Source organism: Prorops nasuta, unplaced genomic scaffold, assembly GCF_024137725.1.
Source record: "Prorops nasuta isolate Cenicafe-Biocafe unplaced genomic scaffold, Cenicafe_Pnas_1.2 PNAS00014, whole genome shotgun sequence".
Lineage (NCBI taxonomy): Eukaryota > Metazoa > Arthropoda > Insecta > Hymenoptera > Bethylidae > Prorops > Prorops nasuta.
In genome coordinates, this window is record NW_027116811.1 from 6,172,925 (window position 1) to 6,199,245 (window position 26,321).

The 26,321-nt window shown below is 35.0% G+C and overlaps 4 protein-coding genes across 12 annotated transcripts; 2 read left to right on the plus strand and 2 right to left on the minus strand.

The window, feature by feature from the left end:
• Positions 1-152: 152 nt before the first annotated feature.
• Positions 153-3,408, plus strand: LOC136778671 (contactin-1). Of its 3 annotated transcripts, none has more exons than XM_066735761.1 (6): positions 158-378; positions 684-968; positions 1,041-1,231; positions 1,306-1,435; positions 1,544-1,684; positions 2,560-3,408. In XM_066735761.1, the coding sequence occupies exons 1-6, from the start codon at positions 336-338 to the stop codon at positions 2,721-2,723; spliced, it is 954 nt and encodes a 317-aa protein (XP_066591858.1). In that variant the 5' UTR covers positions 158-335; the 3' UTR covers positions 2,724-3,408. The 3 variants fall into 3 exon arrangements, with proteins under 3 accessions (XP_066591860.1, XP_066591858.1, XP_066591859.1); XM_066735762.1 differs by having other exon boundaries at positions 2,565-3,408; XM_066735763.1 differs by lacking the exon at positions 1,544-1,684 and having other exon boundaries at positions 153-378.
• Positions 3,409-7,078: 3,670 nt separating this feature from the next.
• Positions 7,079-8,304, minus strand: Rrp40 (exosome complex component Rrp40). Its single transcript, XM_066735764.1, has 2 exons — positions 8,085-8,304; positions 7,079-7,985 (listed from the first exon to the last, which is right to left on the minus strand). The coding sequence occupies exons 1-2, from the start codon at positions 8,273-8,275 to the stop codon at positions 7,466-7,468; spliced, it is 711 nt and encodes a 236-aa protein (XP_066591861.1). The 5' UTR covers positions 8,276-8,304; the 3' UTR covers positions 7,079-7,465.
• An 81-nt stretch (positions 8,305-8,385) lies between these two features.
• Positions 8,386-21,119, plus strand: Srrm234 (Serine-arginine repetitive matrix 2/3/4). Of its 6 annotated transcripts, none has more exons than XM_066735733.1 (10): positions 8,386-8,524; positions 9,049-9,287; positions 9,368-9,472; positions 13,116-13,397; positions 15,055-15,180; positions 15,266-15,344; positions 16,122-16,177; positions 16,247-18,373; positions 18,497-18,667; positions 19,793-21,118. In XM_066735733.1, exons 2-10 carry the CDS (start codon positions 9,061-9,063, stop codon positions 19,941-19,943), a joined length of 3,324 nt encoding a protein of 1,107 aa, XP_066591830.1. In that variant the 5' UTR covers positions 8,386-8,524; positions 9,049-9,060; the 3' UTR covers positions 19,944-21,118. The 6 variants fall into 6 exon arrangements, with proteins under 6 accessions (XP_066591830.1, XP_066591834.1, XP_066591833.1 ...); XM_066735737.1 differs by lacking the exon at positions 19,793-21,118 and adding an exon at positions 19,018-19,109; XM_066735736.1 differs by lacking the exons at positions 8,386-8,524; positions 9,049-9,287; positions 9,368-9,472 and adding exons at positions 9,968-11,331; positions 11,452-11,782 and having other exon boundaries at positions 19,793-21,119.
• A 104-nt stretch (positions 21,120-21,223) lies between these two features.
• DNAlig1 (DNA ligase 1) lies at positions 21,224-26,311 on the minus strand. Of its 2 annotated transcripts, XM_066735746.1 has the most exons (10): positions 25,114-26,311; positions 24,939-24,989; positions 24,664-24,738; positions 24,538-24,596; positions 24,165-24,469; positions 23,880-24,105; positions 22,594-23,807; positions 22,013-22,465; positions 21,735-21,932; positions 21,225-21,659 (listed from the first exon to the last, which is right to left on the minus strand). In XM_066735746.1, exons 1-10 carry the CDS (start codon positions 25,131-25,133, stop codon positions 21,486-21,488), a joined length of 2,775 nt encoding a protein of 924 aa, XP_066591843.1. In that variant the 5' UTR covers positions 25,134-26,311; the 3' UTR covers positions 21,225-21,485. The 2 variants fall into 2 exon arrangements, with proteins under 2 accessions (XP_066591842.1, XP_066591843.1); XM_066735745.1 differs by lacking the exons at positions 24,939-24,989; positions 25,114-26,311 and having other exon boundaries at positions 21,224-21,659; positions 24,664-24,899.
• Positions 26,312-26,321: the final 10 nt, after the last annotated feature.

Below are 26,321 nucleotides of genomic sequence, written 5' to 3' on the forward strand. Positions count from 1 at the left end.
TTGAAAATTTTGCTAGAAGCATTAGTTTTTTCCTGTACACTTTTTGACGGGAATATGACAAAAAAAGCAGGTCTACCAGTGGTATCTAGTGAATTTTAGTTTCTTCAAGGTTATGTTTAATAGTTGGCGGGAAATCCAGAAGAGCGCGTTGTTGCGTTTTGTAAGAGCGGCAGTCAGTAGCAGACGGGTGGTGTTCTATCTGCAGGCAACAATGAATTTGACAGCCAAGCACTGACAGGAGGCGGTCGACAGAAATTCACGCTAAAAATGCAGGGCAGGAATCACCGATAACAAACTTTTGCTAGGAAGTCTTCTGGTCCGTCTAATATGGCACGATGATTGGTCACAAAATTTCGTTACTCATTCTCTTCCTGACAGGTGAGCATCCCTATCTTGTATCAATAGATATGTATACCGCACGATCAATGTATACCTATACACACATTCTCATTCCCCCTCGTACAACAATTTGTCGTAAGTGCCTGATTGTTATCGTTCAGGGACAATTTATGAGAGCCTTGTGCTCTCATTCTCTATCCGGCCATTTATAAATAATTTTCATGATAATTGATAAATGGAGTCAATAACAAATTTCTGCATCCTGTCTGTGCATGAACACCTGTAATATTTATTTGCAAAATGTTTTTAAAGAATATTGAATTTTCCCTTTTTCTTTTGTTTAGTATGGCAAGAGTCAGTGTCCACAGTACAGTTCTTTAATGTAGCTGTGGACATTGGACAAAATTTGACACTCCTTTGTGATGCTGATTGGGGAAGATCCAGAGAGTCTGTAGGGGTGATGTGGGTCAGGGAAGGGCGTGAGGATGGTCAGATCAAAAGATTAAAAGTTGAGCCAAATGGTGCTTTGGAGTTGGTAAACGTCAGCTCTGAGGATGCTGGAAATTATTCATGCACTTTTGATAATGATGCTGAAGCTGCAAAAACCCAGATTAATGTTGAAGTCAGAAGTGAGTTACTCCATAAAAGTATTTAATTTCTTTTATCTTATTTCAGTACTTATTTACAAATTTTTAATATAGCACCACCTCCTGCTTTACATAATGTATGGGTAAAGCCTTCTACAATTCTGGCAAATATTCTGTGGGAAGTTGCTGGTACAGGTGGTTATCCTATCATAGACTTTACTGCAGAATATCGTCTTAAAACTGGTCCAGGTGAGGAACCAGAAGACTGGATGCCAATTGTTCCAACACACATTCCCCCAAATTCAGTATGTATTCTAAAAATATGAAGATGTAAGCAAATTACAGACTTCAAAAATTTTAGTATATTTTTATTTCTCAGAGACAAATTGATGTATATCACTTGTTGCCAAACACAACATATTCATTTAGAGTATGGGCTACAAACCAGCTGGGCAGGGGAGAGATAGTTGAAGTTGAAAATCACACTCAACACAGTATAGAAGAGCTAGGTAGAATTATTAAAATTAAAAATAAAAAACAATCCTATAGTTGTAAATAAAAATTAACAATCTTACAGAAGGAAGCTTGTAAAAATTTAAGTGAAAATTAATTTTCAGAGCTTGCAAGACATTTTTTAGCTGGTGTGGAAACTTTTGACACTCGTGTCTGGGTAGCAGCGGTAGGCATTGTAATGGGAACTCTTATGATTCTTGGTTTAGGCACATGTTATCTCCTCTATCGTGAGTGCAAGGCACCCTGTAAGCATTTCCAATAACTCTACTTAATGCTTTTGCTTCTACTCTATCTCTTCAATGCTATCTTCTTTTGCTACTAATAATATTATATACAAAAGGATGTTTACCCCACTTTTCATCTTCTATAGATTTTTTAATCATTTTCTAAAATAACCAACCTTCAAAGACTTCAGCAGAAACTATAGCATCGTTAATCACTCAATTAATCAATAGCCCTGATCTTTAGCTTTCTTTAAAATTAGATATATATGCCTCTTAATAAATTAATCCTTTAAAGTACCAATGAACTCTGACTAATTTTTTCCTGCTGCAAGCGCTTTGTAAATTAATTAGCAACTCATAACTACTGATAGTCTATACTTATTACTCCACTTTATCAATTTTGCACTCAGATTAACCAACAAAATAAGGCACTCAAGTAATCCTTTAACATTTTCTTCTACATCATTTATGTCATATACTTATTAATTTAGCACTTTGTAGTTTCTATAGGAATGTGTAAATCTCATGAATGACAAGTCTTAAGAATTTTAGCTGTTGCATAAGTCGTGTTATGCAGAATGAATAGATGACTATCATGTAATAGATTAATATCTATAAACTTAGTCGACTGATCTGGATAGTAATAGAGTAATGAGGCCTAGATAATATTAGTAGAAAATACTAGCAATCAATCTAAAGGTAGGTTACCTGAGAAAATATAAAAAGTCACTGGAATTAAGTATTTTATCAAGGAAGGATTAAAAGATTAAAGGATGGAACTTAATATGCAGATGACATGAATACTGGCAAGAAAATAGATATGAAGGGAAAGGGTAGAAGCTAATATGGTCCATGGCCTAGACTAATGAAAATTAATCTCCGTTCCGAATTTGCAGCGCAGCTGGAGGAGCAGGAAGTGATTGAATTGGTGCCCAACATTATTCTGAATCCGGGTTTCTTTGATGAGAGAACGGAGCACATGTCTGACGACGAGAACTGCAATCATCAAACAACAACTTATCTCAATAACAACTGCGTCGTCCAGCCCAGGCGGCTTTAGCATTAAAGTTTGATTTGGCTCGTTACGCTTAAAAGAAGTAATCCCTGACAGCACATATTATGTCAGATACAGTTCAGATATTCTTCAATCTTAAAATTCACACTAAGTTATCTCTGAGAAGTCTCGGAGATAGCTTCTTGTAAGATTCTCCTAAAAGAAGTATTGAGACTATTATAAGATATCTTTGAGGCATTTCTGAGGGATTTTTTAAAACAATTCTGACATATAGTTTTGAGACAAAATTAAACTTTTTTAATAATCAGGTGTAATTACTGGAAAGTGGTACCAAAAAAAAAGGAATATTACAAAATATGTTTGTATTGTTAATATTTGTCAGAAAGCATAGCGACTTGTTTAGGAGAATAACATGCAAAAATTATTACTCAACTCTGCAAATATTAATAATATGAAAAAAATGTGTATAGAATTGTTTTAATTATTTACTATCAAATCCATTTACTGCTTTTAAGTTTTTAAAGCAGTTTCGAAATTTTTCAATCTACTAAAGTTATGTGTATGTCTACTTATTCTGTTTAAATACAGTATCACAAACACAAAATAAATTAAATTACAAGCTAGTAGAGTGGGTAAGACTTCAGACTGCTGTGAGCAAAGTATACCTGATTGTGACAAGCTCAAATCATATTAAGGATAGAATAAATTTCTATTCTTAAATAAAAAAAAACTAATTAAGAATGGTTATGTCAATTTATGAAGGAAATTATTATATAAACAAAAGCTATTATGATTTTACCGTTTTTATATTTACATATGTGCAGAGAGTAGGCATACCCCTAATTTATTTCAAAACACTTTTATAACTGTCTCAGCGCTGTCTCCGAGATAACTCAGAAATGCTTCACTGTAAAAATTGAAAAGAATTTGTAATATCTCAGAGACATTACAGTATTACAATAAAATGTTTCTAGGATATCTCTGCACTTTATCGTGCTATCAGGGAAGTAAGATGGCCTCAAAAAATTACAAAAAAAAAGCATACAAAAACAACAAACAAGCGAACAAAAATTACGAAAAAAAAGGTATAATGATACATTTGGCCATACTCCTTATTTTATTATATCAAAGCAAAGTGTTCAAGATTTTGCTAAATTTTTGCAACTTTTTGAGAAGACGTTTATTATATGAAGCTCGAAGAATTAATTTCGTTAGCGCTTCGAGACGCCAGATAATTAGTAAGACTGCAAGGACACCGAATTAATGAATTGAAATTGTGCAAGTTTTTAATTGCATAAAGGCGAGCTTCTTTACTTGCTGAGACTTGATCATGGAGTTTGAGCATACATAAAAACAAAAATGATCAAGAAAGCAAAGAGATGCTGACAAGTTTAATGGGCCTGACGATTGCATCAGAAGAGGATACAGCTATCGTAGCTCAACAGGCCTGATTTTATGAGAGAATCTCATATACTGCCTTTAATAATGAGCAGAGTTGGTGAAAGTTCCTTTGTTTCAAAACAATTTTTTTTTCGCCATAGACGTTGTATAGATATCATCAATATTATACTTCCGAAATTGTACTCTGGTTGTGCTCCAGTCACAGACAAAGAATCTCGCGATTCACTTTTAACGAAGAGCATCTGGGAAAGTGTTGCAAATATTTCAAATAATTTGCTATAGGTCCAATTGATGTGCTTAAAGCTACTGTAACCGAGAGTTGCAGGCTTGACACGCTTATAGTATACTTTTCAGAATAGTATTCGTGTTTGCTAAAAGTTACGGGAATCAAAAATCCGTTTTAAACTTGTAGATTTACAGAAATGCACAATTTCACTAGCGCATGGTTCATTAATTATAGAGAATTAAGCTTAAGCTAAGACTAACGACTTCTTTAGTATCAATCAGAATTGGATTATATTTTTAGCTGGTTCATACTGACAATAGAATAATTTCCATATTTTAGACGATATTTTCCACAAAAATTAAAAATTTTATATAAAATTATAACAGGGAAAAAAACGTACAAAAATTTTAGTAAAACATTCTCGACATTGTTTTCGCCAATACATTCCAAGAATGTCTCAAAAAAATTATCTATTATCAAATTGAACAATTGATCTTCCATTGAAGAGTTTTAACAATTTTTTTATACTCGACATCATCGCTGATTATCGGGTGATGAGTTTTTACTCTAAGAGCTTAAATGCGTGAAAGTAAATTTATTTATCAATTTTTATCGCAAATAATTCATATATTGTAAAAGTCTTTCTTCAGTATTATTATTTCGTGTTAGATTTTATCTCTTTCCAATTTTAAACTTATTTATTTACATTTTCCTGCAGACAAGTTTTGGTGCAGGTTGTATAAACATTGGTTGTGCAATGTTACGCTGGAGTCAATCTGTTTTTCTCTCGAAACCTTTTGCAGTAAAACAACTTTCCTGCGAGGGAGAAACGGAAAATCCGTACTATGCACTCTGTGTTGTGAATGATATAAATTTTGCGCTGATAAGAAATAATAATAATGATAATACGGTAATAACAATAATATAAATATATATTTATATAGCCAAGACATCGTAATATTTTAGCTATAAGCAAAGACAATTTTTTATAATACTATAAATTATAGTTATGCTAAAAATATTTGTCTACATATAGTATCATTTTCATCTTAGAGTTTCAAGATTTTCCAGGTTTTCAAACGTTATTGTGTCGATCGAGAGAGAAAATAACTATCTTTACTTAGTCATACAACAATTGTCGACAAGATAACTATTCTTCTAATTAAGACAGTGCAACAATCATAAAAGAAGTTTTACTACATCATTTTAAAGAATTTCTCTCACTGCACTTTATAACTTATTCATTTGATTTTAGGAGAAAAAATACAAAGTTTCAGTGATGTTTATTACTGTAGGAATATTATTTCATCTGTAACATAAGAAATGATTTTCTACATGTTAATCAAATTGGAAAGAAAAGCCACTTCTTAAATGGAAATGGTTACTTTCTTTGTGATAAAAGAAGTAAAAGCTCAAAAAGCTATTTTTGCACATTGGAATAAAACCAACCGTTTTTTTATCAAATTTAAGTAAAGATTTTTTCATACATCTTAAAGGTAAACAATCAAAATCAGTGCAGTGGTAAATTGTCTAATAGTTCTATAGCTACATGAAACATATTCTTACAGTGATAATAGCACATAACACACTAAAACTCATATCATTGACCAATAGAATTAGCTTTAGACTCACTAATGAAATCACGAATCAACTTGATAATCATGATTCCTTATTCATCTAATAAGAAAAGAGTGGAAATTTCTTTTTTGTTGCGATTTATCAGAAGAAGTAAACAATCATATAGCTTTAATCGTCCGACTAAATGTATCGCAGTAAAATATCTATATCGAAGCACCCTGCTGAGAAAAGTATAGTATGCAAAGCACCATAAGATAATTTAATGGCTGCTAATTGCACCAAAAATCGTCCCTGACATACATATTGCCTGCCTATGACATACCAAAAGTGATATTTATGTGGATTGCGCAGATTGATGATTGCATTAAATTTGCAAAATCTGTATTTATCATTCCAGTATCTTATATTAGTGTAATATTAGTTTTACATCCTTGGAAGGAGCACACACATTTATATATATATATCATTAATGACTTTGTGAGTGATGGAAAATTGAGTTTGCTTATGCTATATTTTATTGCACGGTTTATTAAGCATTTTTTATTTTTTTTTTTTAAATTCTATATAAATGCATAGTTACCAAATACAGCTTTTATATTTGTTATGCAAAATATTTTTATTAAGTGTGTTTATAACTTTGTGATAGATTATACCAGTGTACCTTTTTTTTATAATAGTCAATGTATTTTAAGAAAAAGATAAACTTATTTCCTATTAAAAAATAAATTAGTATCAGTGAAAAATTTTAAGTAAAGGTTGTGCTCGGACATTTAACATTATGAAAGTTAGAAAGTAGAGAAGTCATTGCAATAATGTAAACAACAATTATTAGGCACATATCAGACGATATTCAAGGTCAGCGATTCCACCAAACAAAAACTCAGATATTTATTAAATTTTGTAGCTGTATGTGATTTAAGTATTAGATTAGTTGATTTCAAAATTAGGAATGTCTAAAACCAGAATAAATGTGTTAAATTGCACTAAGCTACTTCTATACTAACAGTTACTATATACCAAAATAAACTACTTTACACAAAAATTAATATATACCTTGAAATAAATTTTTTTAAACCTATTTATATTTTTACTTGAATAAATATATTTATTGCAATTATATTCTACATTTATTTGCAATAAATAAATATTCATTCAAGAAAAAAAAGCAATTGTTGCAATATTTATTTCAAGAGATTTATTCATTTTTGCATTTTGTATGATCAATTTTTTGGAGTAGCTGTACAAAACTAATTGTTTTGTGTAGAATTTCAATTTTTATATTTGCCAAATCTGGCTTAAATAGACAGATCAAACTTTGAAATTTCTTTAATACATTTTATGCAAGTTAAATGCCATTTTCTTAACGTTATTGCAACAATATATATATTTTTAAGGATATTAAAAAGGCCGTCTATGTATGCAATTAGATTTAATTCTATCTCTCATAACGGTTGTCACTGTAATCACTCACATATAATGGTTAAGAAATCATGACAAAATTATTTACAAATTATATTACATATATTGAAACAATAAATAGATACTCATTCATACAAAAAAATATATAAATTTTATTATTTTACTAATTTGACATCAATAATGTTTTATCTATATCTGAACAGAGCTGTGAGATTTGGTTCACAGGAGTATATTCTGCAGCTAAAATGGCATTAGCTACAGCTATCACGTGTTTAACTGATCTAGCTTTGATCCAAACTTTTCCATTCATTCCACAAGCAAGCTCAAATTGATAACTTTTTGAAAGCTCATTTAGCAATGGAAAATCAGGATTAAGTATCTTTCTTACAAGATTTATTGAGCAATTAAATAGCATCCCATCAGAGCTTAAGGGACCTAAATTTTTTTCTTTCCCATGAGAATCTACACATACCAATTCAGGTTCCATATCTTTGCTAGCTAAAGAGAGCTTGGTGAAAACAATATCTCCAACTTCTATATCAGGTCGATTCTTTTTTGTAGCTCCTTCGAAAGCTAGGAATGGCAGTGAAGCCTGTTCGCTGGTTCCAATATCAACTTTAAAGATATCACCTCCCTTTTGTGTTACAATACCAATGACATTTTCTCCACGTACAGGTACATATCTAAAAATAATTGAATTTAAATCCATTGCGAAATAATTAAAATTGCTTGTAAAGCGAAAAGAATTATATGTATTGGAAGTCAATCAAAATATTATATACCGCTTTTGATAACTGTCCACATAAAAAATTGAAGGTTCTCTCTTTTTCAAGACACCTGCTTTGCACGTGTACACAATATCCGAGTCACGTCGTAAGCCTGGTCCTAAGATTATTTTTGTTGATTTATTGACATTAATAATGTCTACAATGTCACCCGGCATCACCACAGTATTAATATTGTTAATTTTCATTATAAATTTTCATAAAAATACTAAAGACTTCTTTTTTAAGGTTTTAAAATTTTTTCAACGACCATAGCGCACCTGGTGGAACATTCCTGAAGTCTCGCAGTAGTCGCAGTTTCGGGAAAGACAACTACAAAATCTCTTTTGTGCAGTGCCCATTTTGCATGAATTATTTTACTTGCGTTTAATAAGAAATATTTAAGAGTTAACCGGGAATGTCATCAGGAGTTTGCGGATCCTTATTTTAATGAAAAGGTACAAATTTTAATATGCATTTTCAAGCAATTTTAATCCATGCAGGAGAACGAGGTCGGCACTGTCGGTAGTCCTCTCATTTTGCGGTTTTCGGTTAGTTTTTACTTCCAGGAGGTATTTTTAAAGGCGTTGTGTATAGTCCATCAAAATTTAATTGAGTTTTGATCAAAATCATCAGCTTTTAGACGAGGATCTACCATTCCTTAATGCGTCTCAATTGGAATACTGTTCCCAGATTCGATCGATAATTAATTTCATTTGCTGTATTTCCTAACCTAACTTTTGCCTTCTCATTTATTTTGTTGTCAACTAAACTACTTCCTTAGAGCACTGTAGTCTGGAGAATAGTAGAAATTTAGTCACTTTATAATTGTAGATTATTTGAAAAAATTATTTTCTACATTCATTACTTTTTGACTATTGAAAGATTAAAGAGAAATACTGTTTTGTTTCCTGTTTACACTTATCTAAGATAAATTTTTTTATTGACCCAACAATATTTATAGAGCAATTGTTTATTGCAGGTTTAATGCAAAATGTATAATGGAATTGGACTTCAAACTCCGAGAGGTTCTGGAACAAACGGCCATGTTCAAAGAAACTGGGCAATCGTACGCAAGACAAAGGATAAAGTAAACTACAAAACAGAAGAGCAAAAAGTAGATCACTTAAAGCAGCCAAATCAAGACATATTAGATCATGTCAGAAAACGAAAGGTTGAGGTGAAATGTGCAGAGTTGACTGATATTTTGGAAGAGCAAGGGTAGGTTGATTATAAATAGGAATTTTATGGTAATATACATTGCAGATTTTATTATACTAATAACCAAAAATACTTTACAGGCTAACAAATGAGGAGATACAGAAGAAAGTGGAGTCTTACAGGTCATTATTAATGGGCACTGAGAACAAGACACCTATACCAACTGATGAATTTGGACGTGTAACGTAAATATTCTTTGATTCTCTCTTACATCTATATAAATGACATATTTGTGTAAACAAGACGGAGACTGAGCTCAGTCTGATCCTGGATAAGTCGAAGATCCAAGATCATATTGGGTCGACCCAAAATTTACACATATCACCCACCATCTTGCTACAAGAAATTTAATGCTAGAAGAGAACACATAGAATGAGTAAAGTATTACTGCAATATCGTGATCTACGGTGTTATTGGCCTATAAGATAGAACGAATCATGATGAGAGGAGAGAAGTGAAGGGAGGATGATGGGAATAGGTGGGTCAGATCACTGCTTAGGGTATAGAAAGATTTGCTAGTGGAGGTGATCAATTTGGTAAGCCAAGGGTTATTGGAAAGGGGTTGGGCAAGAGATGGAGAGCGAGAGATGAGATGGGTGGGGACTGTAGGATGTGGGGTAGATGGGGGGTGGAAGGATATCGACGTTTCCATGGCGCCGGCGCTAGGGAGGGTGGCGTTGGTTGGAGAAAGAGGAAGAGAGAGAGAAAGATTAGGGAAGATTCTGATGCTGGTTTAGTGCGAGATGGACCAACGCCGCTACACCACGCGTCCTCGCTCGCCGATGGGTCCGCGTAAGGCCCTACGGCCTTAACAGCACTCAACTATGTAAATTGCAACCGCGACGTGATACCCAAATCACACAAGTCTTCCACTAGAGTGTAATTCCATATTTAATCTACCTATCCCTAATTTTAAGGCTGCTACGACGTACACATTAAGTAATCTTAAACCACTGGATACGAAAAGATTCTAGGGTGATACGGGACCAACCTGATCATCCCATCCACTCAGTTTAAACTAATATTAATCGCTAAATTTGTACCTAGATAAGAATAAAGCTGTTGATGGAACTGGATAAGCCATAGAGAAGAGTAATCCAAGCTATTTGATGAAGTTGGGCGAACCAGGGGCCAGTTTTGGATAATCTTGGAGATTCTACTGAAAGAATGAAGAAGAATAACGTGCCTGATCGCATGTCTTCCTTAATTAAGTCGTAATATCCCTATGACGCTGTTCGTAACACAGCCTTAAGGATTTTTATTTAAAGCAAGAGAGGATACGTTAAAGAGATTTTTTTTAAGTGAGAAGGAGGAGAATGGTGTTTTTTGAGCTAGAAGAGAGCAATTTGCTTGTGTGAGCATTGAAAAGCTGCAACTTGAAGGGACATCTGAAAAGAGGCAGGAAAAAACAAGGAAGAGCTTTGGTGCTGGCGGTCGATTATTCGAGCCTGTGAGAAGAAAAGAAAAGTGGAAAAGCCGGCGGGACGGTGTAATCAGGGAGAAAGCCATTAACGAGGGGAAGATCCTCCACCAATCCAACGTCGAGTACAAAAGTTCACTTGAGAGGGAATTCAATTGCATTCAATAATCCTGGCAGACTCGACGACAAATCGCCGAATTAATTGATTCGTTGAGCGATTATCCTCATCAGTATGGAAACAATGGTCTACTTTATAGAGTATCCGGAAGTAAGCTTACTTCGGGGTATAACAAAAGGGATTCCTGGTACGAATCTTGCGAGGATCTACGTTGATTGATTGGCGGATCGAAGGATTCTACTTTCATCCATTATTATTGATATAAACGAAGATAACAGTCCAATTAAGAGATTAACCGGAAGCGGAGGTCACCACAAGGTGTAACCTAATGGATAATTATTGGAATTTGATTACAGATCTATATTCTCCACTTTGGTATTAACTCTTAAGAGCACAGTACCATCGAATCCAAAGACTAACCGGAAGTAGATGTCACCTTATGGGGTGTAACCTGGAATCCGATCGATGACTGATCATTATTCCATTAGCTTTGGAAGGACGCAATGGTACCAGTCGAATCAAAAGATTAAGTAGAAGTAGAATTTTGCTGCTGGGCATCATTCTAATGATTTAAATTTTAATCTTGACCAAAATCGATTATTCTCACTGTACCGTTAATATTTAAGAGAAACAATGGTACTGATTCGATTCGGAGGTTAATCGGAAGTGGAGGATACATCGAGGGTCGATGACCGCCATGTCTAGCAATATTCCTGGGCCAAAAATGGCCAGAGGACGCGGACCCGCGGACGGTCGAGCATTTTTTGAGACCCTCTGGCGTGGGAACTTTTTCCTGGATCGGCAGAGGCCAGGAGTCCTGAAGAAATCACGAAAGCGCAAGCTTCAGGCAGCCAATGGAAAGAAATGGACTAAGATCAGGCAGCACTGTTGTTGTTGCCAGAGGATCCAACTCCACCTTCTAGCTGGACGACGGAGCAACGTGCGATCCGTCGTCAGGTGAATTCCTGATCCTCTTAGACCACTAGAAATCCTCCAAATTATTCTGGGAATGTTTCCAGAAGATAGATACAATATTTCTGCAACTTTATAAAAATTATCCTTGCATTCTGCCAATTTCTTCTCACTATAATATTGTTCAACTTGTAAAAATTAATTGGCCATAAAAACTGTGGCAATTTGACTATTAGAAATCCTTCAATTTATTCCTGGAATGATTCTGGAAGATACGTTCAATGTCCCTGGAACCTTATAAAAATAATCCTGGTATTGTGCTAATTTTGTCCCACCATAATGATATTATTCACTTTGAAAAATCTTATTAACCATGAACATCCCACGTGACATCCTTAATCCACCAGATAACCTTACAACGTACATTCTTTAAGTGGATCGGGAGGTAACCTGAGCCAAACGGGATTTCCGCGCTTCTGTGATCTTAATATTTGATATTGATTTCTGTGCTATAATTTAATTAAACGAAAATTTAATATATGTCCCTATCGACTTATTAAAGGATTTATCTCGATTAGATTTTTCTAATGTCAATGAGAACTGGTTCGGTTTGGAGGTTGAGGAATGTTAAAAAATGTTGAGATGAAATTTCATAATGAAATAAAGGAGGGGAGGATATAAAAGGGGGAGTTGGATTATGGAGTTGGGGAAAAATCGTCGATAGTGATTAGGGGTGGGGGGTGAGTATATATAAATATACATATATGGTGACAGTACGAGGTTCAGGGGATATCTAGGGGAGGGTTTGGGATGCCAGAAAAGAGAACAGCTGGATTGTATTGATCGGAGAGCGTCGGTGTAGGGAGTTCGCGTTTCGCTTGACGAAGCAAAGGCAACCCCTGGCTCTTTCTCTCTCTCTCTCTCTCTCTCTCTCTCTCTCTCTCTCTCTCTCTCCCACCATCATTTATATACACTCGCGCACACAAACAGGCACACTGACACCTTCACCGGTTACCCTCGAGCCTGCTTGGCTCCTGCCATTTCAGTGTTATGTCACCCCTGATTCAGACTCTAGCTCATCCACGCATTCTTACCTAGAAACCGGAAGTCCTTCGCGATGACCGTTAAAATATCTACTCGGTACGTTAAACCCTGCCTAAAATTTTTGTTCATTCAGAAATTACAAAGAATTTATTTAAAATATATATATATATATATATATATATATATATATATATATAGAGAGAGAGAGAGAGAGAGAGAGAGAGAGAGAGAGAGAGAGAGAGAGAGAGAGAGAGAGAGAGAGAGAGTACATAGCTGATGAACAATTGTACTTGCTTGTCGTGATTAAATGACTAATGGAATTGTTGGATTTTAGCGTTCGCGAGACTCACCAAATAGCGGAGGCACAGCAGGAGAAGAACGCGAAGCTAAGAGAAGCATTTGGTATCTCTGAGTTCTTCGTGGAGGGTAGCAGTTTGGATCCGGAGCGACACGCCAGAGAAGCTGAAGCCAGAGCTGCAGCCGGCAAGGTTTATGAGCTTGTAAGAACTCCCAGTCCAGCGCCAGATACCACTTCCGGTCCGGAGAAGAAGGTGAAACAAAAGAGAAGCAGCAACAGCTCGAAAAAGAAGAAGACCAAGAAGCACAAGAAGGATAGGTGCGGCTTAACGTAATGGCGAACGGCTCAATGGAGTCTGGATTCGATGGATTGAACCTCTTTTTAAAGATAAAAATACAATTAATTAGTTCTCACTTTATATTAATAGCTGTTACGTGTTGATTGGCTATACTCACTTCTTGTAAGAGACTCAAGGACACCTCAAAGTTTTATAGAAATTAATTAACAACTAATTTGTCGAAATTCGAGTTCTTTCTGAATTCATTTGAGTCCATCGACACGTCAATTTTTTTTGACGCCTCGATGAGCTTTCCAGCTGTAAATCCAACGAGTCGAGGCTTCAGGACCGAAAGTCCATCTCCCCGTAGTCTCCTGATTCCTCCTCGATATCATTCTCCACACTGATTCATTGACACACATCTATGATTCATGACTCGCCTACTATTTCATGTCCCGTACACCTTTCTCTGTTTCAAACAGAACTGAGGAGGACTGAGTGCCTACCCAGTAGGCTCAGTAGGTAAGTGTGGTCGTCGAGGCACTAATTTAACAAGATTCAAAAAACAATTAAGCAAATTTATTAAACGTATCTCTGTGACGAAACTACTCGGTTGTTTGCGTTCAATGAAAAAGTTTCTTCAGTTTTTAAGAGGCCGTTTTTGTTTAAAGGTAAATGTTTGCTGGATAATTCATCATTGATTTGATGCGATGTGACCATTCGCAAATGGAAAGTTAAAGTGTGATAATATTTAAATCAATCTGCAAACATTTACTTGTACAACAGGTTTTAGCAGAATCTTATCTCGCGTTCATACATTTCTATCTTTGTTGTTGTTAATCGATGAAGCTTGTTGTTAATGTCATCTCTCTATTTTTTTCTGACAAGTCCGTCCCTATCGATGGTTATCAAGGTAATGCTAATCCCATATTATATCAATACTCCTCATACTTTGTATACTTGTCTATTATGTACTTTGCAAGATTTGGTTTCCAGACCCAATAGTGACTTATTCGACCTTTCGCTTTTCAATAAATTATTATTTAGCGAAACCACATCTTTCAACTTACGTAGTTTTAATCTGTTAGATATAATAGCTCGATCTTTCGAGTTCTCTTACCTGTTCGTTTATTGTTTTGCATTAAGACTGTTAAGAGATTTGTCAAATGTAACACGTGCATATAAGAAACGTTTTTGTAAAGAATATTGTACTAGAATTCTGGGCAAATATCCCTGCACTATTACAGTTCCACATTTAGTAATTACTAAATTCTTGGAGGGCAGGCTTGCACACCTTCAATATTTTTCTTTCCACTCCTGGCTGTTTAAAGCCAGGACACTAATTGTTCCAATATGGTTTTTCTTTCATTGACATTTCTCTCATTCTTTCTCATGTTGTTTTATCGCTGATTTGTGGGATTCGTCGATCCCACAAAACGTTCATTGCTACTTTACTATTATCGAATTGTAAGAGTTGAGAGCAATTAGCTTGTATCGTTAGACCGAAGCATTTCCTTCATACACGAATTATCTTGTACTACAGCTTTTTTGATTGTCAGCACAAGGTTTGCACTTGTCGACAAGAAGACGCCCACTGCGAGATTTAACGAGATTATATATGAAAAGAACTTGAAAAGAAAAGAATCGCTTGATAAATACGTACGTCGTTTATGATATCTGATTTTCTGCGTTTCATAGATCGGAGTCGCCGAAGGTGAAACAGAAGAAAGAAAAATCAAAGAAGAAGAAGAAAGAGAAGAAGCATAAAAAGACCGAGGCAAGTTCCTCTGATAGCGAATCCAGTGACGAATCAGATGGAAGCAGGTAAAAGTTTGAATAATTAAATTATTGCTCTTAATGGAAAACCCTGTTAAATGATAGAAGCTAATTAAACTTGAAATTTTCACAGCTCGTCCGAGACAGAGTCAAAGAAGAAAAAGAAGAAGAGGAAGAAGAAAGCCAAGGTCGACGTAAAAGAGAAACACGAGGTAGGACACTGATTTTGCTATGATACCACGAGAGAAAAACCAAAGAGAAACTGAGAGAAAAAGTGTCCCTTCTTTCCTCCCTCTACCAATCTACATATACGTACTTGGCACGTCAAGCAGGAGCATGTAAACATTTTTACGTTGGTTTCTCCTGAATTTCTTTATTACCAATTTTCAACAATTTACAATTATTTCAAGATTTTTTTCGTTCGCTATCTCTTGTACTTCTTTCATACCGATTTAAAAAGAGCAGAAGCAAAAACAGACAAAATTTATATCTAAAAAAGACAGCATGATTCATTTGCTTGATTTTGCAAAGATCTTTTAATCTGATTTCAAGTTTTTAACTATCATGATTTTCAAAGTGTAAATCTCAGTATTGTTTGTAATTATCAGCGCCGTTTGACAGGATACATTCCCTGAGTGAGTACCAGACAGCCGCTACTCAATGTAATAATAATTTGTGATCATTTCTCGTACGAATTTGCAACTATTGTGCATATTTCACTCGTTTTATGTCGAGCACCGTCACATTTTCCAATGCTGGAGTCTGCTCTTTCAAGAGACTGCCATTGTGAATCATTGATAACATAAAAAATTAACGATAATTCGTTAAATCTAGAAACGAAGGAACAGGCTCCAAAGAAAATTCTTCGAGTAATGGGATAATTAAAAAAACTTGTTTGAGTTTCTTTATCTAAGAGATACATTGCATGATTGTTGTTCGCTTAAAAATATCCGCTTGAATCGTTTCAACAATTTACTTTTTTCTTTTAGAAAAAGAAGTTGGCTACAAAACGGAAGCACCAGTCCTCCGAGAGTTCATCGGATAGGTAAGTTTCTTTAAGTGTATAATTTTCAATTTTCTTGAAATTTTTGCTGATTCAATGATAAATTTGCAGCTCCCCGGAGAGACCAAAGAAAAGCAAACTGAACAAGACTGTGGAGAAGAGCAAGCCCGAGGAAGTGGAGAATTCGGTACGAGAATCGAGAAACAGATCATCGCCGAGGAAGGAAAAGCCTGAAAGGTTCAAAGAGGCTTTGTCGTTTAAGAAAAGGGAATCACCTGTTAGGAGAGTAGTTCCTGAGAAGAGGGAGAAATCACCTGTGGTTCGCAAGACTCCACCTCCTAGACGTTACAGGTCACCGTCCAGGACTGATATTGATAGAAGGTCACCTAGGAGATATTCAAGGTCGCGTCGTCAAAGTCCGTCACCAAGACGACGTAGATCCAGATCACCTAGGAGGGCCAGCAGATACTCTAGATCTCGCAGTAGAAGTCGTTCGAGGTACGAGAGATATGGTTCTCGCCGAAGACCGTCTTCACTGCACAGACGTAGACGTTCTCCATCTCGTAGAAGGTCGAGAACACCGAGGAGTTCAAGACCAGATAGGGATAGGAGGGAGAGACGTAGAACCAAATCGAGGAGTCGATCTAGAAGATCGACCTTGAGTTACTCACCGTTAAGAACTCATCCAGAACGTTACAAGGACATCCTCCAGGATGACAAGAAGAACAGGAAGAAGCAGAGCACCAAGGATGAAGAATCTAGATCAATTTCACGTGGAAGAAAAATGCGAGTTATCGCTCCAAGAGTCAGTCTCAGGTCTTCCAGTGAGGACGAGACTGAAGTGGCTGACGATGAGCCTAAACAGGAAGACGAAGAAGAAAGAATCAGGGAGCTAAATACCTTGAAACGTCTGCAGAGTGGTCTGGCTGCCAAAGCCAGAGAAACCCTTGGAAAAAAAGTCATCAGTCCAACTAAAATTACATTGGAGAGGAAAGAGGAGAGTATTTTGAACATTGCTTTACCCAGCGAACCACCAAAGCTACAGAACATCTTCTCTAAGGAAAAATCTAAATCTCCCATTCGTTTGCCACCAGTGCAATCTCCAGTTTCGAGTAGGTCCCCTTCACCAGCTCTACCTCTCACTCGAGAGGAAGCTGCCATCAAGATCAGGTCACCCAGTGAATCACCTCCTCGTCCACCAGACGTCAAAGTCAACTCTAAGTCTCCTAGAAAGGCCTCAAGGTCCCCGAGTGAACCTAAAAAGTCTCCACTGATATTTACTGGTATCCAATCTTCCTCTAAGTCTCCTAAAGTATCTCCACCTAGAAACGAGAGCAGACCACGTTCTCCCAGTGGATCTCCACCTCCTCTATCAAGGAATTCGCTGACAAAGTCTGTGTCTCCTAATACACCGAAGAACTCGGTTGCTGCTGGCAAGAAACGCTCAACAAGAGGAAATTCCTATTCGAGATCTCGTTCAAGATCATACACAAGGTCCATGTCGAGAGAGAAGAGGTTCTCAGGATCTCCTAGGCACGGCTCAAGATCGAGGTCACTTTCCAGAATGAAATCGATCTCACCAAGACCAAGGTCACCCGTTAGAGCCAAGTCACCGACCAGGACGAAGAATTCTTCAAGGTCAAGATCCTCCTCGAGATCCAAACACTCGTCCAAGAAATCTCTTACACCGGAGAAATATAGATCGAGGAGTCGCAGTAGATCTGCCTCAAAGCATTCTAGGAGCAGATCCTTGTCAAAGAATTCGAGAAGTGGATCGTTGACGAAAAAGTCTAAGCGTTCTAGGAGTAGGTCGTTGTCAAAGAATTCAAGAAGCAGGTCGTTGACAAAAAAGTCAAAGCATTCAAGGAGCAGATCGCTGTCGAAGATATCGAGAAGCAGGTCATTGTCAAAGAAGTCTAAGCGTTCTAGGAGTAGGTCGTTGTCGAAGAATTCAAGAAGCAGGTCGTTGACGAAGAAGTCCAAGCGCTCCAGGAGCAGATCTTTGTCGAAGAAATCGAGAAGTAGGTCATTGTCAAAAAAGTCTAGGAGCCAATCCTTAACAAAGAAATCCAGGAGTCGATCTTTGTCGAAAAAGTCAAGAAGTCGATCGTTATCGAAAAAATCCAGAAGTAGGTCTGCCTCCAAGAAGTCTAGGAGTCGCTCCAGATCAGCCTCAAGACACTCCAGAGGGAAAGAAAAGAGAAGCAGAAGTAGAAGCAGCTCAAGGTCCTCTGTGAGGTTGTTAAAAATCATTTTTATAAACAAAAATTACTATTGCTTTATTTTATTATTTTTTATAACGAATTTTCTTCGACAATTAAGAATAAGTTTATCAAAATACATTGATACATCTATTTGCAGCTCAAGACATAGCCGTCGCAGTTTCTCTAGTTCCTCGATATCGTCGAGCAGCGTTTCCAGTAGAAGTTCTCGCTCATCTTCAAGCAGTTCCGGATCCAGTAGATCCCGTTCCCCGTCGATACCACGACGCCACGGCTCTCCCAGCTTTTTGGATCGACGTAGAATCACCAGGTAATAAAAAAACTTCAACCAATAAGTTCTATACAGTAAATACATAGTAAATGTTATTTTTTGTATCATCATATTATTATTTATTATCAGAGAGAGAGAGAGAGAGAGAGAGAGAGAGAGAGAGAGAGAGAGAGAGTGAATGTAAAGGCACCATTGCTAAATCTTTCTTTATTTATAAAAGTAGATGTTTATTATTTATACTCTGAAATTTATGCACCCTTCATGAGTCTAGATTTGTTACATATATGAAGAATTTATATTAAACATATTTGATTAGTGAACAAATTTTGTTGATGATAGGGATTTTTTTAAAGTGAATTTCAATAATATTATTTTATGTTGTCCTACAGAGACAGATCGAGGGACAGGCATAGAAGATAAATAATGGCTTCGCACTTTCCTATACCTATTATAGCAAATAAATACTGAGAATTTTCTTCAATCATGACGATTAATAATTGAAATAGCCAATGATTAATCCAGATTTGGGCAGTAAACCTGTCATTTAGTCTAGACTTGCGAGAATTATTTATATCTACGCAAATAAATATGAATATAACTGATAGAACATCATTTTGTGAAGATTAGGTGTACTCAAGTTTTATTTAATCAACATTATCAGCTTCATTTCATCAGTCAAGCAATTCGTTTTTCACAGTGTTAAGATCACTATTGTTGTGTGATTTATCGAGATGACGTAGATACGTAGCATGCGTATATTTTTCTTTGTAAGTTATTGTAAAATTCAGTAGGCGTATATTTCTTTTGTTTAGTTTATGCTGATCACAAATAAAATATTTACTAGTGCAAGCCTTGTTTTTTTAGTTAAATCTTTACTCTTATGATTTGATATCCAGCATCATTCGCAAATTCTTTCAGGTAAGTGACACCAGTTTTATTGTGCATGAAATCCTTCCAGCACAAGTTACCATTAGTTCACGTGCATGCTTCATTTTATTTCTAACAAGTAAAATTTATATTCTAATATAATTAATCTTTTAAATTACTTAGGACCAAAAAAAGATTTATATTTGTTTATAGAACTCTAAGAAGAAAAATTTGTTAACATGCTAACTAATTCGGTGATTGGTTTGGGTTGCTTTTATTAACATGAAATAATTTTAGTGCTAGGAAAAGGCCAATACCATATCATCGACCTACACCAACACCACCATCTTCGCCAAGCAGCTCAGCAAGTAGCAGACATAGCAATTGGTCAAGTCCGAGTCATCGCTCGAGCTGTTCCCCAAGTCGAAGCCCATCTTACACACGTTAGAGACATTCCTGATAAAGAAATGGTCTCTTGTTAACGTGAAAAATTCCAAATATCATCAGCCAATAATACTCAATCCCACCATATGATTCATTATTTTTAATTATATCTGAACTATTTTGGATTTCTTTTTTTACTTCTAGGACTGAACGATTAGAAATAATTTTTTAATCGAGCTTTACGTTTTGAAGAGAATTTGGTGCGAAGTTCTCTAGTCATGATTTTTTGTTTAAAGAGACATCTCCAGGGTGATATTTTATTAGGGAAGGGTCTGTAAGATTTTTATAATGATTATTGTCGGAGGTCGAATTAGTTTCTCTTGCAATATTTTAAAGGTCTAGTCAAAATAAATGTACTTACATTTCTTAAGTCTCAATATAAGCAATACGAAAGACGAAATCGCTCACATCTGATGTTTTAAACATTAATATTAATAATTATTATTTATTATTGCATTGAATTTTGTTATTTGGATGTAATCCAATGAAATCGACGAAAATTTTCTTCATTATTAAAATATAAATTATAATTGGCCAAATTGGAGAAATAAAAATAATATCTTAGTGCAATGTTATCCAATGGTTCCATGTATATATAACTTTCACTGGTATTAAAGAAAAATTTGAACCTTATTTATTTATTTATAAATCAGAGGATGAATGATAGGTGATTATAGTATAAATTTTACATATGATCTCATTTTTATTAAATACTAGTCCTATTTTTTCTTGGCCCTAGTACCAGGCAGCATAAAAAAAGACATACTTAGATTAGACTACTGAAAGTTAAGTCTTAAAGATATATGTATAAGGTTTCGAACCATATTTGGGAAAGTCTACATTGTTTGTAATTTAAAATGAATAAGTAGTAGTAGCTGTAAAAGACTACTTAATGACTTCACTCTACCAATACTCAACGGCTATGGTGTCTACTGATTGAAAGTGCATAGAATTTTAATGAAGAAAGAATGAAAGAGAGAAGGAAAAGGTAGTGTCAAGATTTTAATTTTACAGTAAGCGAAAAAATTTCAATACCTTAAACCTGTTGAGTTAAACCATAGCTTTTGATTATAACGTTCATCATTAATTATTTATAGTCATCAAATGCTACTATCGTTATACGAAAACTATATCTGTAATATAACTCTGTATTGTTGTTGTGTGATTAAACTGAAAAGGTTAACCAAAGTGTTAATTATTAAACAAGAATGGAAAGAAATTCATGATAATTGCAATCCGAGAATAAAGAATAATTGGTGTAATATTTGTTAAAAAAATCCTTAATTTATTGAATTAGTTTCTTTAAATAATTTAGTTTAATATGTTTGATTTAACAATGATTTTCAATAACACTATTGTGGTATTAATCAATTCTTAAAAAGAACTTTTTAATTCATCTCTAGTAGTTAAAATGTTCTTTTCCGATGGAATTTACATTGATTTACAAAATACACGAGTTACACAAAAACTTTTATCAAAATATATATCTTGCACTCACGGATACATATAAACTATTAAATAATAGGGATTGAGTTTTGTCCTATTTTTAATAGAAATCTTCTTCGTTTATTTTATTAGAACCACTTTGATTTTTTATTTGTTCCTGACTGTTATAGAGATCAGCCACTTGCCGAGCGGAAGTTGCATCTTCGCAATTTTTATCCTCGCGAACGCGAATGAACCTTGGAAATCTCAGAGAAATTCCTTTCTCAGGATCAATCTGAAATAAAAATGATTATTAACCTTTAAATATTTTGGAAAAACTGTATGGCAAAAATTAAACGCTTATACTCACTAATCCAACACCAGCTTTATGTACCGGAGATAAGGATAAATCAGCGCATTTGATTTCCCAGACTTGAACGGGTTCGAACCAATGATCCGGTGCCTGATTAGAGTCGAATCTATAATACGATTTGGGCTGAGATGTGATGTGTTCTTTGAAGAATTCTGAGTGCTTTTGGAGGTCCTCCTCACTAAACCCTGTGCCAATCTATAAATGGAACAGTCATATAAGGTTTAAAAAAAAAAGAGATATAGGTAATGATAGCAGCGAATTGTTTTTGGTACCACCTTGCAAATACTTTGATATTCTTCGTTTTCTTTATCATAGCAAGCCAAGAGGAAACCACCATAAGTACCGGTTCTTTTTCCCTTTCCTATAAATCCTCCAAGCACTACGACGTCCAGAGTATCCCCGACTCCATCGAGGTAATCCTTTTTTAATTTTAACCAATTTCGAGAACGTTTGGCTATCTCGTAAGTTGCCTCCTCTTCCAAAGTTTTAACCATCAAACCTTCGCAATTTCCTTTCACAGACTCCTCCAGAAAATCCTGAACTTCCTCCATCGTTGTTGTGTCCAAACTCGTGGCGAATTGCCATTCGCTTTCTACGACCTTAAAATGTTTCTTCAGCAAATCACGACGATGTACGAAAGGTTTCTTCACTAGCGATTCACCATTTAGGTATAAGAGATCAAACATAAACACGCACACTTGAACTTTGATGTCCGCTTCGTTCGCATCCTGTAATAAAATAGGGAAAAATAAGCATAAAGAAAAAATAGAAAACTGAAATGATAACAACAGAGAAACAGATAGAAGATACTGAGCAATATTAAAATCGAAAAGGAATTGAAGAAACTGATAATTACTTTTCGTTTTCTGGTGCTTAAAACTTGGAATGGGAGGATCTGTTTTTTCTCGTCATCCCAGGCGACAGCTTCACAGTCCAGAATGCAGCTTTTGACGGATTCCTGAAGTGTATTCTTTACTTTATTAATCACATCAGGATACTTAGTAGTGTTGTTTTCTTGGTTTCTACTATAAATGCTGATATCACCGTTCTCTGCTACGTGAATCTGAGCCCGTTCACCGTCATATTTCCATTCGCAAGTAAATTTTAATCCATCGAAACGCGTGAGGACTTCTTGAACTCCCTTGGTAGGATGTGCAAGCATAGGTTTCATGGGAATACCTGGAGTAATTTTACACTTGCTTGGCAAAGCTTTCACTCCTTCTTTAAGTATTACAGGAACGATCTTATCATAATTAGGACACTCGCAATAAGTAGTCTTTAAGATTAACGTGATCTCATCATATTTCTGCTTAAAAGTGTCACTGGACATATTTTTCTTGGCATTAAGAATTTCTGGTGGATAGTCCTGCTGTTCCGGAGGAGTCATTGCACAAGCCAGAGCCATTGCTTGGAGAAGAGATTGTTCAGCTAAACCAATTCTCAGTTTACCTGCAAGGGATCTTATTAGATACCTAGCCTCTGTAAAACGACAAGCTACAAACAGACTCTGAATCTTGTCGAGTTTCTTACTAACAGAAGATTGTCCTGTCATCATAGCAATTTCTTTTAACTTTGTGTATACATTATTAACTGTCAATGGTGCAGGTTGAAACATTGTTCTTTGATTTGATCTACTTCCTTCAGCCACCAAACCAAGATCACCAATTTCTTGCACATCTGCTTTTATCTGTGCTAGTGTTCTACCCGTGCATTGAGCAATTGCCTTCATCAAGTTTGTATCAGCAACTCCGAGCTCAATTCCGTCATAAGCTGGTGCAAGTTGATTCAAACATAAATAAATGCTAGGTAACAAATCGTTAGGACTTAATACTATAACCGATCGTAGGTAATTTGCCAGTATGCCTATTATTTTTAATCTGGCACTGGTATCTTCGATTAATTCTAAAGTACGCGTGAGTGCGATATACGGAACTTTATCTCCTTTCTTCCAATACGCATCAAGTATTGGATGATAATCTTTTTTGCTAGGATCATAGGAATGTGTGGAACTTTTCTTTTTCTCCGCATTTGTCTCACTACTCTTTTCCCCTTCACTCTTTTTTTTAGATTCTAACAAAAATTATAATTAGTAAAATTCACAAAATACATGTTATATTTTACACAACAATCACAAATTATTACCAAAAAAGCTGTGGACTTTCTTTACTGGTTTTTCTTCTATTACTGCCTCTTTCTCACTTAATTTACTACTCTTCTTACTGTCCACTTGAGGAGATATGTTACCATTCACTGACTTTGAATCTTTACTTTTTTTCTTCTCTGTTTTTTCGTCACTTTCATCTTCCTGCTCCATGTCTGAACTGTCTTTTTCCTTCTCAGTATCAGGTTTATTAGGACTATCAAGAAGCTAAGGGAAAATATTTATTAGAATCAGGTAAATTGAAGGAAAACAAATATTATACTTACAGGCAAATGACCCTCGTCATCACTAGAGTCTATAGGTCTAATAATACGAGACCTTCTCTTCTTTGGAGGTGTAACTTCTTTTGGTGATTCAGGCTCGCTATTGACTTCCTCAATATTTGTATCGGGATTGTCAGAGAAAAGTAGAATCTCTTCAACGTCGGTCTCATTTTTTTTGGTCACAAGTTTTTGATTAAATTTGCTTGTTTCTGCCTTCTTTTTGTTTTTGTTAGTACTTGTTGGAGTTTTGTTTTTTTTCTTTTCAGATCCATTATTCCTGGGTGAGCTTTGGGTCTTATTTTTTTTTTCTTAACAAATAAAAAAGAAATTAAAAACTTTATTTGTTCTCAAAGAGAAACATGCAATATTCACCTACCCTTTTTAGCAATTGGTTTTAAGTTAGGAGACTTTTCAATTTTCTTAGAGGAAGATTTGCTGATAAAAAAATAAAAATGTTATAGGTTTTTTTTAAGATACAATAATAATTTTTAAACCCACTTACCTATCTCTACCACTGCGATTGGAACTATCCTCCCTCTTTCGTTTACCATTGATTTCTCTCTGCTTATCTGTATCTCTGTTACCAATATGTATGTGGTTAAAAACACTATTTATTAAAACTGGTGACACTTTATTAATGATTTCTGAATTTTGCAAGGCTAACAATTGTGGTTTAAGCCTCGCACACATAGTTATTACTTTTAGCATTATTAGCAACAATTACATTGAATAAAAGTAATTATAATAATAATAATAATTATTATTAATTACACATACCTTGTTGTCTGATCATCACTCTCTTTCTTTGGCGTCTTCGTGAAAAATGACCTATTATAAGATCAGACAATATTAGAAATTCTAGAAATACTTTCTTAAATGATGTTTAAAAAGCTATAAATTTAAAAAAATTAGTAATCTTAGTCGAGAAATGAAATTAATGACGAGTACATACGTAATGTGGCGTTGCGCCATTTTCGCGCCTTTTCTAACCTAACACCGGATGCATTCCGAAATCGACTGAAATTTCTATGGGATGTTTTGAATCACGTGGTATCAAAAAAATGTATACCTCATGCGTACCAACACAATAGCGCGAAAGGAAAAAATGTATTAGCTGTACATACTACATATTATAAATTAACTGAAAAATATGAACGAATTTAACGATACAGCGTTGATAGTATTTACATTTCACACATATACACCATATTCAGTAAGTGAAATTGATCGTGCGTAGCGACAAACGTGGTTTGTATGTAATAGTACAATCAGTACACTATATCAATTATCACGTTAACATACAGACGAATCACACACAAATCAGTTTTTCACTATGGAATACTACGTTTACTACTACACTTTCTCACTTTATTATCGTTTTGTTAACATATTTAACATGCATGTTGTCCATAGAAATTTCTATAGAACTTTCAGTTTCTTACTAATTCGTCCACTTTCGGTGCATATCCTAAGAAAACGTAACAAGTGGCGCGAAAAAATCAAAACACCGTTAAAACATAAAATTATTATTGTCAGCAACATTAAAAAATATTGATATTCGGTAATAAAAATGATTTGATTTTTTTTGCAGCATTATATTTCTCATATTTCTTGAAATTCAAACACATCTATCAATTATCTATAGATAAAATAATACAATAAATATCCGCGTTACCCTACAAAATAAAATATTCTATATTTTTAAATTCTCATTACTTGAGACGTGCGACATTTCATTGATTCACCAAAAATCTTCTGTTTTATTGTTTTCAGTTTTATTGAGTCTACAAAACGCTGGTATTTTCCCTTAGCTTTATATAATATGTTTGCTTTTTAATCACAAAAAGAACGCGTGTGTTCAAGTATACAAATTTAAATGCAGTATTTTTCTAAGTTCTGCTTTTTCCACCTATCACCTTCCTTCCGTTTTTATCATATTTTTATGAAATTTTCGTATTTTAACAACAAACGGGCTTAGCCAATAGAAATTTCGACGGTGCCTTTCTTCTTATTTCTTTTTACCTATGAAAAACAATGGTAAAATCAGTTTACAAGGTAATCTATCGATTATATAATCCTTAGTTTCTATATTATAGATTCTGGTAGCGAGAGCCTTGGTAAAATAGGAGAATAAAATAAGACAACATGTAACGGTTAAGA

Coding starts and splice junctions, on each gene's coding strand:
- Rrp40 (XM_066735764.1), bottom strand. CDS start 8,275: ATGAAAATTAACAATATTAATACTGTGGTGATGCCGGGTGACATTGTA. Junction 7,986..8,084: donor GTGGACAGTTATCAAAAGCG/GTATATAATATT, acceptor AATTATTTTTAG/ATATGTACCTGTACGTGGAG.
- Srrm234 (XM_066735733.1), top strand. CDS start 9,061: ATGTATAATGGAATTGGACTTCAAACTCCGAGAGGTTCTGGAACAAAC. Junction 15,181..15,265: donor GACGAATCAGATGGAAGCAG/GTAAAAGTTTGA, acceptor AAATTTTCACAG/CTCGTCCGAGACAGAGTCAA. Junction 18,374..18,496: donor AGCTCAAGGTCCTCTGTGAG/GTTGTTAAAAAT, acceptor ATCTATTTGCAG/CTCAAGACATAGCCGTCGCA.
- LOC136778671 (XM_066735761.1), top strand. CDS start 336: ATGATTGGTCACAAAATTTCGTTACTCATTCTCTTCCTGACAG. Junction 379..683: donor ACTCATTCTCTTCCTGACAG/GTGAGCATCCCT, acceptor TCTTTTGTTTAG/TATGGCAAGAGTCAGTGTCC. Junction 969..1,040: donor GATTAATGTTGAAGTCAGAA/GTGAGTTACTCC, acceptor TTTTTAATATAG/CACCACCTCCTGCTTTACAT.
- DNAlig1 (XM_066735745.1), bottom strand. CDS start 24,869: ATGCTAAAAGTAATAACTATGTGTGCGAGGCTTAAACCACAATTGTTA. Junction 24,597..24,663: donor AATCGCAGTGGTAGAGATAG/GTAAGTGGGTTT, acceptor TTTTTTTATCAG/CAAATCTTCCTCTAAGAAAA. Junction 24,470..24,537: donor AAAACCAATTGCTAAAAAGG/GTAGGTGAATAT, acceptor TTATTTGTTAAG/AAAAAAAAAATAAGACCCAA.